Genomic DNA, 16,106 nt, shown 5'->3' on the forward strand with positions numbered 1-16,106 from the left:
GGCCAATTAGTCAGTTGTAGATTGACGCATGTACGCACACTCCTTTGGAAAACTCCTTTAAACCTGTTCTAGCTTTCATGTTAGCACCTTGTCTTAGGCATGTGTTTGAGAAATATGAACTTTGATTTATGCCTACGCCAAATGTAACTAGGGAGGTCAGTCTGCACCTGCAAAGCATCAACAGGGCATCCCAGATCAAGCAGAAAATATTTTTAAATTGTCTGCTATTTTAGAATAAGCCACACCTCAGCTCCTCTCCACTATTCCCCAAAACCATTCTGGCCCTCTTTCTAGCCTTATTCACCTGGGGTGTCCACCAGCCTCGCTCCTCTGAAACCACCAAGCTCCATTACCCTGCCAAACAGAAATGCCTGGTCTATCAGACTGTGAGCTCCTCACACGGCACCAATGTTGTTTCCTCCAGGAGAAAAACCACAGCACAGGCAGGCTGTCTGCCACACAGCAGGCATCAAACTAATGGTAATGGGTGGAGGGTGGCGTGGAAGGGTCCTTGGCACATCCTTCAGAGGCCGGATGGCCAAAGGACAGAGACATGAACCATGGGGCCCTCAGCCCAACCCTCTCCCACCAGGATAGGCAACAGGAAAATGCAAGAGCCATTCTGTTTTCTAAGAAGATGCAGTATTTAATGCTTTCCCCCCACCATCCCAGTCCCTCCCCCACCCTAGACATTTCCCTACAGAGTAGGAGCCCTTGCCAGGTCCTCCCCCTTAAGGCAGATGGTGTGGAGGTAACAAACACAAGGCACTGGCCAGGAGCACAGGGGGTGGTGGGCAGGGCAGGGGAGGCTGGGCTGGCCCTGTTACCAGAAGAGAAGCAGGAGGGCTGTTTGGACTGGCTCAGGCCTCCCAGTGAATGCCCAACGATGAGAGTGGCCCCAGAAAGAAACCTAGCACCACAGCTGGCCATCAGTAGCTCTGCCTACTCCCTACAGACCTTGCCCAAGGGCAGTGAGTGGGAGCAGGGACCCTAAAGAGCCATAGCCCAAGGGCAGGTATGGGCATCCAAAAGCCACTGAGTCACTGAAAAGCCCTGTGCTTCCTGATTTCTTAAGATGGAGGCAAGGATTCAAGCCTGAGGGTTCTCAACAGGCTCCAATCTCCCCTATGCAAAGTTTATGCTCTTGGTGAATACAGGGTCCACTAAGTAGACCCTCCAAATGCTGTGTCTGGGACTGACTGTCCCAGCAGGGGGCTTGGGCCTGCTGCCTGGGCCTGCCACACCGTCATCAGCCCTTGCTCACAGCAGGGAGCCCTGTGCTGGCCTCCCAGACAGCCGCAGAGCTCAGGGTCCAGTGTCCACTGCACTAGCGGTGAATTCAGCAGCAGTGGCAGAGGCAGCAGCAGCAGAGAAATCCCCACCACAAAGGCACCTGGGGATCATTAGTGCAAGATAAGTGTGTGATCATCAGGTAACAGAAAGGGTGGCCTCGACTATAAAGGCCGAGGGCTGTTTTCCCTGAACTTGCTTCACTTTTCAGTTCCTCCTAGTCCTACTCCCTTCCACTTGGGGAAGAGAACTCAGAACCACGTCCTCACCTCCCCAAACCTGCCACCCTGCTGCCTCCTACCCTGGTCCATTATATGGTTCCCTTCCACCCACACCCCTTCGTCTTCTTCCACTCAAGGCCATGGCTGGGGCTCTCCCTGCAGGACAGCAAGTCCGGGGAGCTGGGCTGCGAGGACTCAAAGCTTCCCACTTCCCTTTTCATCCCTTCCTGCTGACTCCGGCCCCTCCTCTCATCTACGTCATGGTTTACTTAGTACACCCACATCCTCTTTCCCCTCTGCCTCCTCCATCTTGCCTGTCCTGCTTAGCCTACATGCCCAACACCAGGGTGAGCCCACTACCCACCACTTCGTCTCCCAACCCCTGTGGCACCAGGAAGAGGATGCCAGTTCTGTGCTTCTGATGGGCCTGAAGTGAGCGCTGCCTGGAGGGTAAGGTTAATGCCCTAATTGGTGGCCAGCAGTTCGGTGACCACCTGGGAGAGATGTGCATGTCTCTGCAAGGCACGGCCGGGGGTAGAGCAGAGGAAGTGCTCCTCGTGGGCCAGCTCCTCTGGTTATAAATCAGCTGCCGATCACAGACCGAGGGACACAGCTCTACACGGGAGTGGGTCTGAGGTATGCAAGTGGGGACACTCTCTAAAGGCACCACTCCATCCCCCTCTTGTAGTCAATGCTGGGTCTTGGACAGTTAAGGTTTGCTTTTCTGATTAAAAAAAAAAAATGAAACCCCAATAAAATATGTCTAATAGAAGAGCTTCCAGTTCCTGGTCGCTGTTCCTGTGAGGAACGCAGGGTGGATCCTGGCACGCACCTCAAAGATGTAGGATGGTGTCACTCAAGCAGGTCTTCCCCTCCCTGACCTAACTGCACAGCCTCTGTGACTGTGAGCGAGCAGCCCCTCAAGCTGCCCTTCACAAAGTCTTCTGTCTTCCGTCTGCAGGCCCAGAGGATGGAGAGAGGGGCCTCGATAGCTGTCTGCAAGGGGACAGCTCCCAGTGGAGTGGGGGTGTTATGCTGAGGCCTTGGGGGCCCAGCCATGGCTTCTGCTCCCCACCTCACTTCCCCCAGCAGTCCACAGGGTGCTGGGGAGCAGCTGCGAGTCAAGGGGCAGGAAGTGGTCGGTCCAGTGGGCCACCCCTTGGGATTACGGCATCTTCATCTGGCGGCGGTTCCACATGCCTCGCTTGGAATGGAAGTGATGGAAGAAGTTCCTGAGGGAGAGACGGTCCACTTCCAGGCCTGCTTGGAGGATCCTGAGTGAGAGAGGGGCAGGATGAGCCACAGAGCACAGGAGGCAACCAGGCGCCACATCTACAACAGCCCCGTCCCTGTCTTCCTGTTTGTTCCCCGCAGGCAGGAGCGGGGTGTGGTGCAGAATGTGGGCTTTGGAGCCCGACAGCGTGAGTTTGAATCCCAGCTCCACACCATATAAGTCACATCATCTCTCAGAGCCTCAGTTCACTAATCTAGAAAGAGGATAGTGATATACAGGCACTCGAGGGTGGTGGCAGAGGAGAGATGGCAGACAGAGATGCTCAGCACAGTGCCTGGCACTCAGCCAGCAGGGGACACATCATTGTGTTTGACGGAGACAGAGGCGGGAGCAGACCTCATCCTAGCCCTCCCCTGTTCTTCTCCTACATGCACAGCCAACGGGGAGTCCCTCTCACAGAGAGACCTGTACTTTGGGCATGGGCGCAAGTTACTGGAATCTGAAGCAGTTTCTTTCCCCTTGGGCTTCAGTAGAGGAAGGAGGGTTGAGAACTGAACCGGGGTCTGCATCTTCCCGGCCGCGCAGGAAGACCACAGGTGGAGGTGGCCACTAGTCCAGGCTTCTGTCCACTTTGGGACCTACTTGGATCTGGCTTTATGAGACCGGGGCTATCTCATAGAAGCTCCCTCAACCTTCCTCCTTTGCACTTCAAACTCTCTTAGTATTATTATCGTCCTTTCCTTTCTTCCCTCTGGGGAAAAGGCATAAACACATGCAGCATTTATGCCTCTGACACTTACTAGTTGCAAGATTTGGGGCACATTATTAAGACTCAGTTTTCTCATCTGGAAAAATGGAGATAATTACACCTACCTCACAGAGGTTTGGGGAGGACTGAATGAAGAAATGGATGTGAATCACCTACCAGTATAGGCAGACACCCACTGACTGGTGGCTGCGTTTTGCCCTCAGGAAGCAGTGCATCTCTTCCTTGTCAAGTCCCACTGCCCAGTGCTCCTGACCTTGCCCTGTCCCCCTCCCCTGGACACTGTTCCTACAATGACACCCTTTCTTCCTTGGATTTTTACCCCCTCTCTCCTTTCCCCCCTCCCCTTAAGCTCAACTCTCCAAGTATCATCCTCTTTCCCGCCCCTTCTGTTGGCAGCAAATTTCCTGAAAGAGGAATCTCATCCTAATGCAGCCTCCACTTCCTCACACCCACAAGTTCTGTAACCCCTGTGACCTGGGGTCCCGGTCCAGCCAGCTCCCGGCCGTGTCCTTCTCTGAGGTTTTCCATACCCGTGACTGTTTCCTCCTCCCTGAAACTCCCTTCTCCCCAGGCTTCCAGGGACACAGACCTCATGGATGGCTTGTTGACCTTTAATGGTCCACACGACCTCTTTTGCTGGATCAGAAGTCTTTCCTGACTCTTTGGCCTGTCTCTCTTATCCATCCAACAACTTCATCCTCCTCCCCAGGCAGCTGCGGGGGTGGGGGTGGGAGGGAAGCGCTGACCTGGAGATGCAGCATGTGCTCCCACTGTGACTTGCTTGCTGCTCAGATCATTATCGTTTACATTTGTACCGGTCAGTTTTTGCTAACCTCATGACCGCTCATCAAGCACTTTCCATGCCAGCCCTGTGACAGAGACAAAGGCAGTATCCTCCCCTTTACAGATCGAGAAACTGAGTCTCTGCAAGAGAAGTAACTGGAGCCCAGTAAGTGGTAGAACTTCCTCCAAGTCCGATGCCTTCGCCTGCTTGTGGGGAACCTGCAGCCTAGGTGGCTGGGTCTAGGATGGTCTTGCCCCACTCCCTCCCCAGAGCAGAGCCCTCAGATGCCCCTCTCCCAGTCACCTGTCAAGCAGCTCCCAGTCTTCCCCACCCCAGCGGTCTCGGAACTCCTTGGTGTTCATGCCTCCGATCCTGTCTAGGTCTGACTTGTAGATGCCAAGCAGTCCAAATCCATTCACTTCCCAGTAGCCTGCGGACAGACAGGAAGGGATGAAAAGGGAAGTGGGAAGCTTTGAGTCCTCGAGGCCACCCTTTCTGTCACACTTCCAGGTGAGGTGAGCCAGGGGCCAGGAGGAAGGAGTAAAGAAGGCCTCCAGGTGGCATCCCTAGAGCCTCCTCTGCAAGATGGACAATGGCGTGCATGCGGCTGAAAACTGTCTGATCTGGGCAAGTCCCTTGACTGTTTTTTGGGGGAAGCCCCCTGAGCTAGGGTGCAGGGTCCAGTGAAATCAGCAGTCCTACCAGGGAGTGACCGAGGTCTGGTGACAGTCCTACATTAGGGTCTCACAACGGTAGCTACTAACAGTAGCGCGCGTCGGTTTCCTTGGCCATTTCCCTCTCCAGAGGAGGGTCCCGTCTTTCCATCTTTGTATCCTCACACGGCCAAGTCCGGCACGTAGTAAATGCTTAATAAACATGTGATGAATGAGTAAAGGGGAAGAGGGTAGGGCCATGATCATCATTGCTGCTGCTGGTGCTGCTGCTGTGGCTGGCAGTACAGACCTTGGGGCACATCTCTGGACTGTCCAGGTGAGCAGAGCAGCAGGAGGGCAGGAGGGGAGGGTGATGCTGCTGTGTTAGACAGGACTGTTTCCAGCTCTGGGGTTAAAAACCAAGGCCAGGAGGTCTTTCCTACCCTCCCTAGACGAGAGCAGGGCTCACCCTCAGGCCACTGGGGAGTGGCCCCGCAATGAAGTCTCATCACCATGGGGGCGAAGGCCATCTTGCCCTCCACACAGTGCTTCCGGATGGTATCAATGATGCCAGCTGGGAAGTGGATGTGGAGATCACAGAGGAAGATGATGCTGTGCGGGTCCTGGGGACAGATGTGGGAGGATCAGCAGACCCTCCAACCAGGGCTACAAGGCCAAGCCACTCTCTAGGGCAATCCTCTGGCTCTTCCCATTTGCATGATAGACAAACCTCCACTAAACAAACGATTGGGCAGATTTCCCCGGTACTGGGCATCAGAGCACAGTTCTTACAATCAGAGAGTAAATCCTGACTCCTCCCCCACTCTTCATGGACTCAAGGACTCTGGAAAAATGCTCCACCCTGGCAGCACAACAGAGAGGACCCTGTGTCCTCATTCCTTCCTCCCAGAGGAACTGACCTCCTTACACATCCCAAATGTCTCTACCTCTTAACCAACCCTTAATCTCATCTCCCAAGCCCCTCCCAGTCCATTTACCTTCACCAGGTCTATGCCAGCCTGAAGTCCAGCTGAGCGCTCGAAGTTTCCGCCTAGTTTCATGTACTGGTAGCTGCAGGGGAAGAGAGAAGAGAGGGGCTGAGCATTAGGACTAGGCCGTGGCAGTCCCTGAAGGAAGTCTGCAGGCATAGAGGAGAGACGATGTGCTCCTGGAGTGGGATTATGGCAGAGACTGGGGTCAGCAAAGCTGGATGAGACCTGTGGCTCTGCCCCGGACCCAGCAGTGCTGATTTGGGGAAGAGGGTTCAGGCTGCACGCCAGCCAGGAAACCTCCTCACCTCCGCAGCTTGGACCTTTTCAGGGCCATCTCGACATCCATGTCCTCACTGCTATAGTCAGTGATGATGATGTTGAAGTGTGAGTCGCCGGTGGCCTGGAACAGCTTTTCCATGTCTCTGATGAACTGCTGCACCCAGCGCGCCTGGTTCTTCACTACCCAAGTGGGGCAGGCAGAGAGAAAGAAGCAGAGGTAACACAAAGAAGGCATGCCCACGCCTGGGCCCTGCAGGACAGAGTCCCATCAGACCTCCGCTCAGGGGCGATACAGCTGTGGGCAACCAGGAGCAATGCCGTACAGACACAGGCGAGCTCACTATGGAGGGGCCTCTCCACCCTGCACAGCCCCCCTGGCAGGGCCTCTGAGAAGGCCTTCGGCCAGGACTTGCCATCAGTCTCTCATATTTACCCCTCATGCTCTAACACTTAAAACCTGTAATCTGTCTGTCTTATTCATCATCCTTATTTCCTGTCCCACCCCACTGTTACGCTCCTATCTGTCACACAGTCCCCATTCTATTAGGTTCCCTCTCTGTCCTATCTCTCCAGGTCAGCTGTAAACCCCAGTACAACCCCAGCTGATTATCACACCCAACCTTGAAATAGGTACCATAGAAAGCGTGATGGCCTCGAGTCAGTATGTACTCTCAGCTCGAGCTTTCTATACATGTACACTTAGACTAGTGACTTTTCTTTTGTGAGCCTCAGTTCCGCGACTGTAAAGTGGCCATTTTCACAAGCTCCCGGAAGACGGTCAGTGAGCAGAGACCTGGTGCTCAAGATTACTATTAGCGTCCCTGCTCCGCTGACAGTGCCCAGGCTCGGCTGGAGGCTCACCAGGCACGATGAAGTGGACCACTGCTCGGTGATTCCAGGAGAAGCCCTGGGGCCAGCACAGCTTGGGCTCTGGGGCCCGGACATTCAAGACACGTCTCTGGCGGTTGTGTGGGCCCCACACCAGGCCCTGCAGGTTCCGGGCCTCGGCCTCTTCCCCACCAGCTGGATCGATGCCCTGCCAGCCTCGCGCAGACACATACTCAGAGAGCCGCACCAGGCGCTGGCCTTGCTCCAGCAGCTCAAGCTCCAGGAGGTAGCGACCCCCACGTAGCTGGTCTTGCCGCTTCTCCACATTCACAATGCGCCGCAGCTGGTATCTCCTATGGCAAAAAGGGTGGGGGGGCTTGAGTAATTCTTTCCCCCACTGTGGGGCAGCGTGGTGTGGTAGAAGCCTACAAAGCCAATTGTCAAGAAACTCTGGTATTTGTCCTCGCTTTGCCATTGGCTAAGTTGCTTATGCAAGATGCTTTTAACCTCTCTAGTATTCCCTGCCTCCACCTTTACCTTTTATTTGTTTTTGGTTGTTTTGTGTGTGTTTTGTGCCTCCATCTTTAAAAATGCACCTATTGAGTTGTAATGATCTCTAAACTCTTTTATCGCTCTGAGATTGTATATAAGGTGAATGAGTTTCCTTCAGAAGTTGACTCTAATTAATAAAATACTCTGTTCAAACAACAGCACATAATACATAATTAGGTAAATGTTCATTGGTTGGCTCAACATCATTAGTCACTAGGGAAATGTAAATCAAAACGACAATGTGAGATACCATTTCACACCCATTAGAGTGGTTATTTAAAAAAGGAAAATGACATGTGCTGGCAAAGGATGTAGAGAAATTGGAACCTTCATACACTGCTGAGGGGAATGTAAAATGGTGTAGCTGATTTGGAAGAGATTGGCAGGTCCCCAAAATATTAAACACAGAGTTACCATATGACCCAGCAATTCTACTCCTAGGTGTATACCCAAGAGAACTGAAAACATGATCACACAAAAACTTAGTACACGAATGTTCCGAGTAGCCTGGTATTCAAAATAGCCAAAAAGTGTAAACACCTAAATGTCAATTAAGTGATGAATGGATACACATTATGTGGTATATTCCTACTAAGGAATATTATACAGCAATATAAAGGACGGAAATAGGCAATACATTTTACATGGATGAGCCTTGAAAGCATTTTGCTATGTCTAAGAAGACAGACACAAAAGGCCACATATTATATAATTGCATTTATGTGAAATGTCTAAATAAGTAAATCTATAGTAATAGAAAGTAGAGACTGGGAGGAGGGAGGATTTGGAATTAACCACTATTAGCTACAGGGTTCCTTTAAAAAGTGATAAAAATGGCCCAACTGGTGTGGCTCAGTAGTTAGCGGCGACCCAAGAGGTTACCAGTTCAATTCCCAGTCAGGGCACATGCCAGGATTGCAGGCACAACCCCCAGTAGGGGTTGTGCAGGAGGCAGCCGATGGATGTTTCTCTTTCATCAATGTTTCTATCTCTCTATCCCTCTCCCTTCCTCTCTCTTTAAAATCAATAAAAACATTTTTTAAAAGTGATAGAAATGCTCTGGAATCAGAAAATGTTGATGGTCACACAATATATGAATATACTTAAAACCCACTGAATCGTATACTCTTAAATGGTGTGGGAATTTTATCTTAATTGAAAAAAATGTTGATTGGTTAAATGAATGAAACAACAAAGAGCTCAGCCATTCTAGCCCTTCTAGCCCACATCTGGGGTTTGTTCCTATTAGTCTCTTTTAGCCTCCGTTTTGCCTGATCTGTCTTTTTACTAGCTCCTTCCCTGAGAGAGGGGACCACATTTGCCAGGTCTTCCCTGTGCTTTTAGACTGGGAGCCAAGGCATTTCAAAACCTTGCTTGATTGTGGGACGAAGACCTGACTGGTCCAGGTCACCTCCAGGAGCAGGGGCTCCAGGCACTTGTCCTTTCCAGGAGTCTGCAACAAGGGAACCCACTACAGCCCCCAGGTCCCTGCCCCCTGGGCCAGCATGCCTCAGCCCCGGCCCAGGAGAGCCCTTTACCTTACCCCCGGCTCCTCTGGTTGAGCTTCTTTATGAAGACCCGTGTGATCTCGAGAGCCTCCTGCTCTGGAAGCAGCAGGTTGCCAGATGTGTTACAGCTCAGATCAATCCAGTCAGTCCGCAGGGCTTGGAAGTCAAGGTTCTGTGCACTGAAAGTCTGGTCCCAGTTTACCACTGGGTCAAACATGGGCACGTATTCAAACACCTCACTCACATCCCCTTCCTCTTCCTCTTCTTCACCCTCTTCCTCTCCCTCCACTTGCCCTTCCTGGCCTGCAGCTGCTACCACCTTCTCCTCCCCAGGCCAACCCCTCCTGGGGGCCAGAGGCTCCATCCTGTCACCCCTCCTCTGCTCTGCAATGTATGACTCAACTTGATTAAGCCACTGGGACTGCCCTAGAGTCTTCCTGGGGCTATCACCAGTGGGCCTGGGCCTTTTGACTTGAGGTAGGTTCCCCATCCGGTGCCCAGGCCACTTGTCAGAATGAGGTGGATTTTGGCTGGGCTCAGGTCTGGGTTTTCTCTCCATCTTCTCTGCTTGCTGGACTGGGACATTGCTGGTCTTCACTGGGAAGGGAGTTATAGAGTTCTGCTTGGAAAGGGGGGCAGGCAACCCCTCCCGGGGCCGGGCCAGGAGTTTCCGCAGGCTCCGGAGGTGGTAGTCAGTGACATCCTGCCCAGGGGTAGAGGTAGGCACGTGTTTTCCCTCTGGCTCAGTCGAAGCAGGGGTCTCCTCTGCTGCCTCTCCATACTGGGACTCTTCTAGAAGGCCTTCTTCAAAACCTGTCATTAATAACAACCATTCCTCACATCAGAGTTTGCAAGCTTTTCCCAAGACATATAAATACCTGGTGATTATGTGTGATACTTCAAGGGGTTTCAGACAGGGATGGCATCTGGGCTCTGCCACTTACTGTGTGACCTGGGAGAGTCACTCACTCAGTAACCCCAGTTTCTCCATTTGTATAAAGGGAATAATGATCCATCTTCCACAGGTTTTTGTGAAGACAGAGTGATATAAATACACAAAGTGCCTAGCAGGTGCCTGGCACATGGAGGATTCCAACAAACGGCCCAACCCAGGCCCTAGTGCCTCAAGAAGAAAGGCCACAGGAAGACAGTGCTTCTCTGTAGAACTTCTCCAATGATGTGCTAGCGACAGCGCACCCTGGGGCAGCCCAAGTAATCTCCAGGGCTCAGAACCTCCAGCTGACCCAGCCTGCTGTCACCAACAGTCATGTTCTTGTAGAACATGTGCCTTGATATAGAAAAGCTGGGAGTACTGCTCTGCACCCTTGGGTGTGGAAGGAGTGGCCATGTGGTTTGGATTTTTTAAAAATATTTTTTTTATTGATTTCAGAGAGGAAGGGAAAGGGAGAGAAATAGAAACATCAATGATAAAAGAGAATCACTGATCAGCTACCTCCCACACGCCCCCACTGGGGATCAAGCCCACAAGCCCGGCATGTACCCTGACTGGGAATTGAACTGTGAACTCCTGGTTCATAGGTCAATGCTCAACCACTGAGCCATGTTGGCTGGACTCGTTTGAATTTTAAGCTCCTCAGGTGCAGGGCTAGCATAGTCTGAACTTCTCTTAGAAATAGACCATGGTCACCCCTCCCAGCCTGACCTGGAAGCCCCAGCTCTCACTCTGTACCTGGCTGCTCTGGCCCCTGCTTCTCAGGCTGATCAATCTTGATGTACTCCTGGAAGCTGAACCTGTAGGAGGAAGGGAAAAGCAGGCTGCACAGGTGCCCTGCAGGCAGAGCATAAGGCTCTGCTGGAAGTTCCAGCAGCAGTCTGAGGTCATGTCCTAGACCAGCCGTGGGCAAACTACGGCCCGCGGGCTGGATCCGGCCTGTTTGAAATGAATAAAACTAAAAAAAAAAAAAAGACCGTACCCTTTTATGTAATGATGTTTACTTTGAATTTATATTAGTTCACACAAACACTCCATCCATGCTTTTGTTCCGGCCCTCCGGTCCAGTTTAAGAACCCATTGTGGCCCTCAAGTCAAAAAGTTTGCCCACCCCTGTCCTAGACCATGTGTGTGTGTGTGTGGGGGGGGGGTATCCGTGAGTATGGCAAGTGCCTAGGAAAGGCCAAGGCTCCTTGGGCTGGAGGGCCATTGAGTCCCTCTGGTCCAGGCAGCTCCCCTGGCTCCTGCTGAGCGCCATCTTCTTGCCTCGTTCAGTGTTGCTCACCTGTCCTGGTAGAATGTGTTTTCTTGGTAGAAGCATTTGTTATAAGTTTCCATGTGGCTAAGGCGGGTGTAGTCATTGGGGTAAACAAAGGACAGATGAACCTGGAAGTAGAGAAAGAAGCAGCAGGAAAAAGAAGGTGGGATCTTGGTAAGAAGTCAGTCAACCAGAGTTGCACCTGACCCCACCTCCCCACCTCCTAGGAACCTGCCCTAATGGGGAGGGAAGGGCTGCTCTGAGCTCTGAATGCAACATCTGCTCATGCACACCAGGATTCCACTCCTCTCTCTCTTTTTTTTAATCCTCACCTGAGGATGTTTATTGATTTTAGAGAGGGAGGGAGAGAGATTAATGTGAGAGAAAACATCAATTGGTTGTTGACCACAGATCAAACCTGCAACCCTTTGGTGTATGGGACAACACTCCAACCAACTGAGCCACACTGGCCAGGGCCCACTCCACTCTATGCCTCCTCTCTGGGCTCTCTGGACCTAACATAACCCCTACAGGCTAGTTCTCCAGTGCACACGTTCCTCATCTCCCGACCCAGCTCATTCTCTCAGCTGCAGACCCTCCCTCCTCCTCCTGTCATCTTATCCTCTCCTGCAACTTCTACACCTTTACCTGCAACCTCCCACCACCCTGGAACAACCCCTTTTGTTATTTACTTCACTATTTTTTGCCCCCTTTAAACATAGCTCAAGGTGATCACCACCCAAAACCTTCTCCGTGCCACCCCAGCCATCCTCTGAGTCCTGGTCATTCTCTCCTGCCTCCAGCACTCTCTGTTCTTCTGCCTCTCTAGTTTCCACATAGCCTGAAAGTTCTCTCGCGTTCCCCTCCATAGCTCATTTCTCCAGTGTCTTATCTATGAGTTTAATAGGTGCTGCTGGCCGACTGGCTGGTAGGACTGACCCGGGCAGGACAGGGTTGTGTAGCCCATGGAGCAAAGAGTGTAAGAAGCCTCATGCCAGCCCACCTCACATCATCACTGTGGCAGAACTGGTGTATGGGGTTCCCTAAGGCAGAACTCCACTCTCAGGCTTTGCAGGGCAGTCCACCTGGGCCAGAAGCAGCTTGGAATGCTCATTCTCCCAGCCCAGGGGCCTGGGAGGCCACCCTGTCTGTCTGCTGGTATGCGACGTGGGGAGGAGAGGGAAGTCAGCTTCAGCAACCCCCCATCTCAGCCATAGGCAGCAAGCCCTCTCTCACTCCTGCCCCCCACTGTCCGGGCCCCAGACTTACAAACCGGAGGCCCTGGTAGCGCTGCAGGGGGAGCCCATCCACCAGGTAGCTGGGTTTGTAGGGACAATCAGGCAGGACGTGGCGGAGAAGAGACTTGGAGATCAGAGGCACTGAGGACAGTAAGGGAAGGGGATGAGGATGGGGAGTGGGAGCCAGAAATAGGGGCTGGCTTAGAGCCACAAAGGCTCCTGGCTGAGGGATGAGGGCTGAAGTCCTCTGCCCTGAGCAGCACCTTTGTATTCACTGGAGGCAGTTGTGGTCAGAGTCCATGGCCCTTGGCTGAGGTTGCCAGACCAGGGCTGGCACCACTCTTCTGGGGCAGGGGCATTCACGGAGCACCTTGGCGGCAGAGGACTCAGACTCCCTAGTTCAAGGCACAGTATCGCATTGGGATCGCTGTACAGGGCTGGCCTCAATAAAGGTTTAGAGACTTCCAAGTGCAGTGCAATAACTGAATTTCCTTTGAGAAGCGGGGGATGCAGGACATGATTTTGTCATCTTTTAAAATGGACACACTCCCAAGTGTTTAAGACTCTGACACCTTAGTGGGAACATACTAGTATTTCTCTCACTGGGTAAGAAGAGCCAGAATCCAGTTAGAAACTATGGGGTTTGTGATTACAGAGGGACACCCAGGGAACTTCTGGGTTCGAGTTCTCTTTCTAGTCCTGGGCAGTAGTTACACAAATGTTTGCTCTATAATGATTTGTGTAGTGTGAAGTTGTACATGTATGTTTTTGTAGTTTTCTGTGTGCATGTTATATTTCACACTACAATCTTCTGGGTTTGGGGACACTGGTAGAAGTGACAGGTTTCCTGAGTCTCCACCCACACCACGGGCCTGGCCATATACCGTCCCCAGACTGGATGACAAGTATGCAGCCGAGGCCTCACCTCGATAGAGGGTGTCCCGGGGGTCAGGCCGAAGCATGTCAGCGAGGGGCTGCTCATCTGTGGGAAGAGAGTCTGGGGAGCCTGCATGGCTGGCTGCTGTCTGTGGGATGTGGCCCACCTCATCCATCCTTAGGAACGTCTCATCTGGGCCAGGGAAGAAAGAAAAGAGGGCAGCTGTGAGCCCTGGAGCAAACCCAGCCCAGAACCCGGGCCCTGTCTCTTCGAGGGGCCGGGGAAGAGGCTCAGTCAAGGCTCCTGTACACCCCCAGAGGCAGGACAGGATGTGCTCGACCCTCTTCCCTCTCGCCCTGCCCCCCACAACTTGTGGTTTCAGCTCTTTATCTCCCTGTGACTCTCTCCACTGGCCCCATGACCAGCACACACCACAATTTCTGTGTGAATTGGAAAAGAACACATCTCCCTCAAAATGTTTTACAGCTATCTGCTAGGAATTTGTCATTTTATAAGTACTAGTATGTTTCATTTATTGGACAAACACATATATAGTTCTTACTAAATAATAAGCCAGGCATGTTCTAAGCATCTTACAAATAACCCATTTAGCCCGGCCTGCATGGCTCAGTGGTTGAGCATTGACCTATGAACCAGGAGGTCACAGTTTGATTCCGGGTTGGGGCACATGCCTAGGTTGCAGGCTCGATCCCCAGGGTGGGGCATGCAGGAGGCAGCTGATCAATGATTCTCTCTCATCATTGATGTTTCTCTTTCCTTTTCCCTCTCTCTCTGAAATCAATAAAAATATATTAAAAAACAAACAAACCAAATAACCCATTTAATCTTCATAATACCACATGACATGTATCATTATTATTCCTATTTTACAGAAAAGGAACTGTGGCAAAGAGACTCTAAGTCATTTGCCTAAGATCACATAACTGGTAAGTGGCAGTTTGAACCTGGCAGTCTAGTCTCAGCCTGCAGACTATGCTGCAGCTCCAACAGCTCAGCAATGCCTATGAGCAGGGTGCCCCCTAGCGTTCCCAGCAGCCCTGCTCCTCACCTGAGGGCTGGTTGCCTGTCTCTGTTCTCTGCCTCTTGGGTTCATTTGTCTTCAGCCGCAACTAGAGCTCTCCTACACCCAAGGCTAGTTACATCTGGTCCATCTATTAATTTCTTACCTAAACTTTGCTAGGGGTCTCTTTCTTCTTGATTCGCATAGAATCTATGGATTCCAATTCTCTCCTCTTCCTCTCGCAGCAACCCAGCAACTCACAACCTGTCACTCTGCTTTGACTTTGTGGCCTCTTGCTTTGGTCACCGGTAATCTCCTCCCACTCACCGTTCCATAGATGCTACCCTCTCCAGGGAACCCAGACCTTCCCTTTTCCCTCCATCCTGCCCCCTTCTCACACGCACACCTCCCCCTGCCTCCCAGTCTCCTCCCAGCACTTCCATCCTCCTATAGGGTTCTAGCCCTGTCGGCTCTTCCTACTCCCAGGGCCCACACGGCCCCACCTGCCAGGTGGCAATTCCTAGTGGGACCTCCAGATGAGAGTCTTGCTAAGGAAATCATAAGCAATGAAGAGTATGATGGAAGAGTTCATTTACTGAGAATTTAAAGCAGTGAGAACAGTTTTCTCTGCTCTGCCATGGCTTGGAAAGAACCATGGCTGCCTCATCTGTGACAAAGGAGATTGGCCTCACTCAGGTTTTCATGTGGAGTGAGCCTCTTGGTCTCTGGATCCCCTTGAAATTATACACAAAATACGGTTTGTGGGTGCACGAAGGCTCAGAGCTTCCATCAGGCTCTCAAAGGGGCCCCTGACCCCTGAGAGTTAAGGACCTCTGATCTTAGGTTCTATTCCTATCCCTTCACACCCACGTTCCAAGCACCTTGAGCTTTAGCCTCCACACCCACCCCCCGACTCAGTTCCCCAGGTGGGCTGAGCCTCTCGTGGGGTGCCCCTGGCCTCCATCTCAGGCGAGGGGCTGAGCCTACTCACTTGTGAAGAGGGACAGGGAAGCGGAGTCGATGATGGTGAACTTGGCTCCAGGGTCATTCCGTCGCCACTAGCAGAGGAGAGAATATGGATGTGGAAGGTTGGCAGATATTAGATTTCGAAAAGGGTCCAAGGGACGAGGGAACAGGACTGGCTAGGAGCGGAGCTAGGAGGGGCAGGAACACTCACTGCGACTTCCACGTGGTCCGTGCCCTCGTCATTCTGCTTGTGTAGCACCTCAAAGTAGTACCTGCGGGAGGCTGACAGGCTGACGGGAGGAGAGAGCAGAGAAAGGGAAAGCTGTCTCCAGCTCTGTGGCCATCCCTCTGCCCCACTCTTCCACTGCGCCCACCTATAAACTCCTTGTCATTTAACCGCCTGGGTTAGAGTCCCCACTCCACCACTCACGAACAGTGTAACCTTGGTTTTCTCTTCTGGAAGATGGCAATGATAATAGTACTTACTTCACAGGACAATAGAGAGAATAAAAAATAAATAATAATGAACCCTTATAGAGTTGTTACTGTGGGCTAGGCACTGTTCTAAGAGCTTTGTATATATTAAGTCGCTTAATCCTTCTCGCAGATGAGAACACTGAGGCTCAGAAATCTTGGGCAGTTTTCCAAAGCCCCGAGGTAATGTGTTGGAGTGGGTTTGGACCG

General features: G+C 52.0%; 1 protein-coding gene across 2 annotated transcripts in view; it reads right to left on the minus strand.

Moving 5' to 3' along the window:
* Positions 1-623: 623 nt before the first annotated feature.
* The window catches only part of B4GALNT3 (beta-1,4-N-acetyl-galactosaminyltransferase 3), a 99,309-nt gene continuing 83,826 nt past the window's right edge, over positions 624-16,106 (minus strand). For both annotated transcript variants that reach the window (XM_036299999.1, XM_036299998.1), the window contains 13 exons: positions 15,634-15,712; positions 15,448-15,514; positions 13,484-13,627; positions 12,590-12,699; positions 11,348-11,448; positions 10,801-10,862; positions 9,146-9,923; positions 7,084-7,403; positions 6,249-6,402; positions 5,950-6,022; positions 5,421-5,574; positions 4,602-4,728; positions 624-2,785 (listed from right to left, as the gene is read on the minus strand). In XM_036299999.1, coding sequence (XP_036155892.1) covers positions 2,677-2,785; positions 4,602-4,728; positions 5,421-5,574; positions 5,950-6,022; positions 6,249-6,402; positions 7,084-7,403; positions 9,146-9,923; positions 10,801-10,862; positions 11,348-11,448; positions 12,590-12,699; positions 13,484-13,627; positions 15,448-15,514; positions 15,634-15,712 — 2,278 coding nt within the window. In that variant the 3' untranslated portion in view covers positions 624-2,676. The remainder of the gene's footprint in view (positions 2,786-4,601; positions 4,729-5,420; positions 5,575-5,949; positions 6,023-6,248; positions 6,403-7,083; positions 7,404-9,145; positions 9,924-10,800; positions 10,863-11,347; positions 11,449-12,589; positions 12,700-13,483; positions 13,628-15,447; positions 15,515-15,633; positions 15,713-16,106) is intronic.

This window comes from Myotis myotis, unplaced genomic scaffold, assembly GCF_014108235.1.
Source record: "Myotis myotis isolate mMyoMyo1 unplaced genomic scaffold, mMyoMyo1.p scaffold_m19_p_3, whole genome shotgun sequence".
Taxonomy (NCBI): Eukaryota; Metazoa; Chordata; class Mammalia; order Chiroptera; family Vespertilionidae; genus Myotis; species Myotis myotis.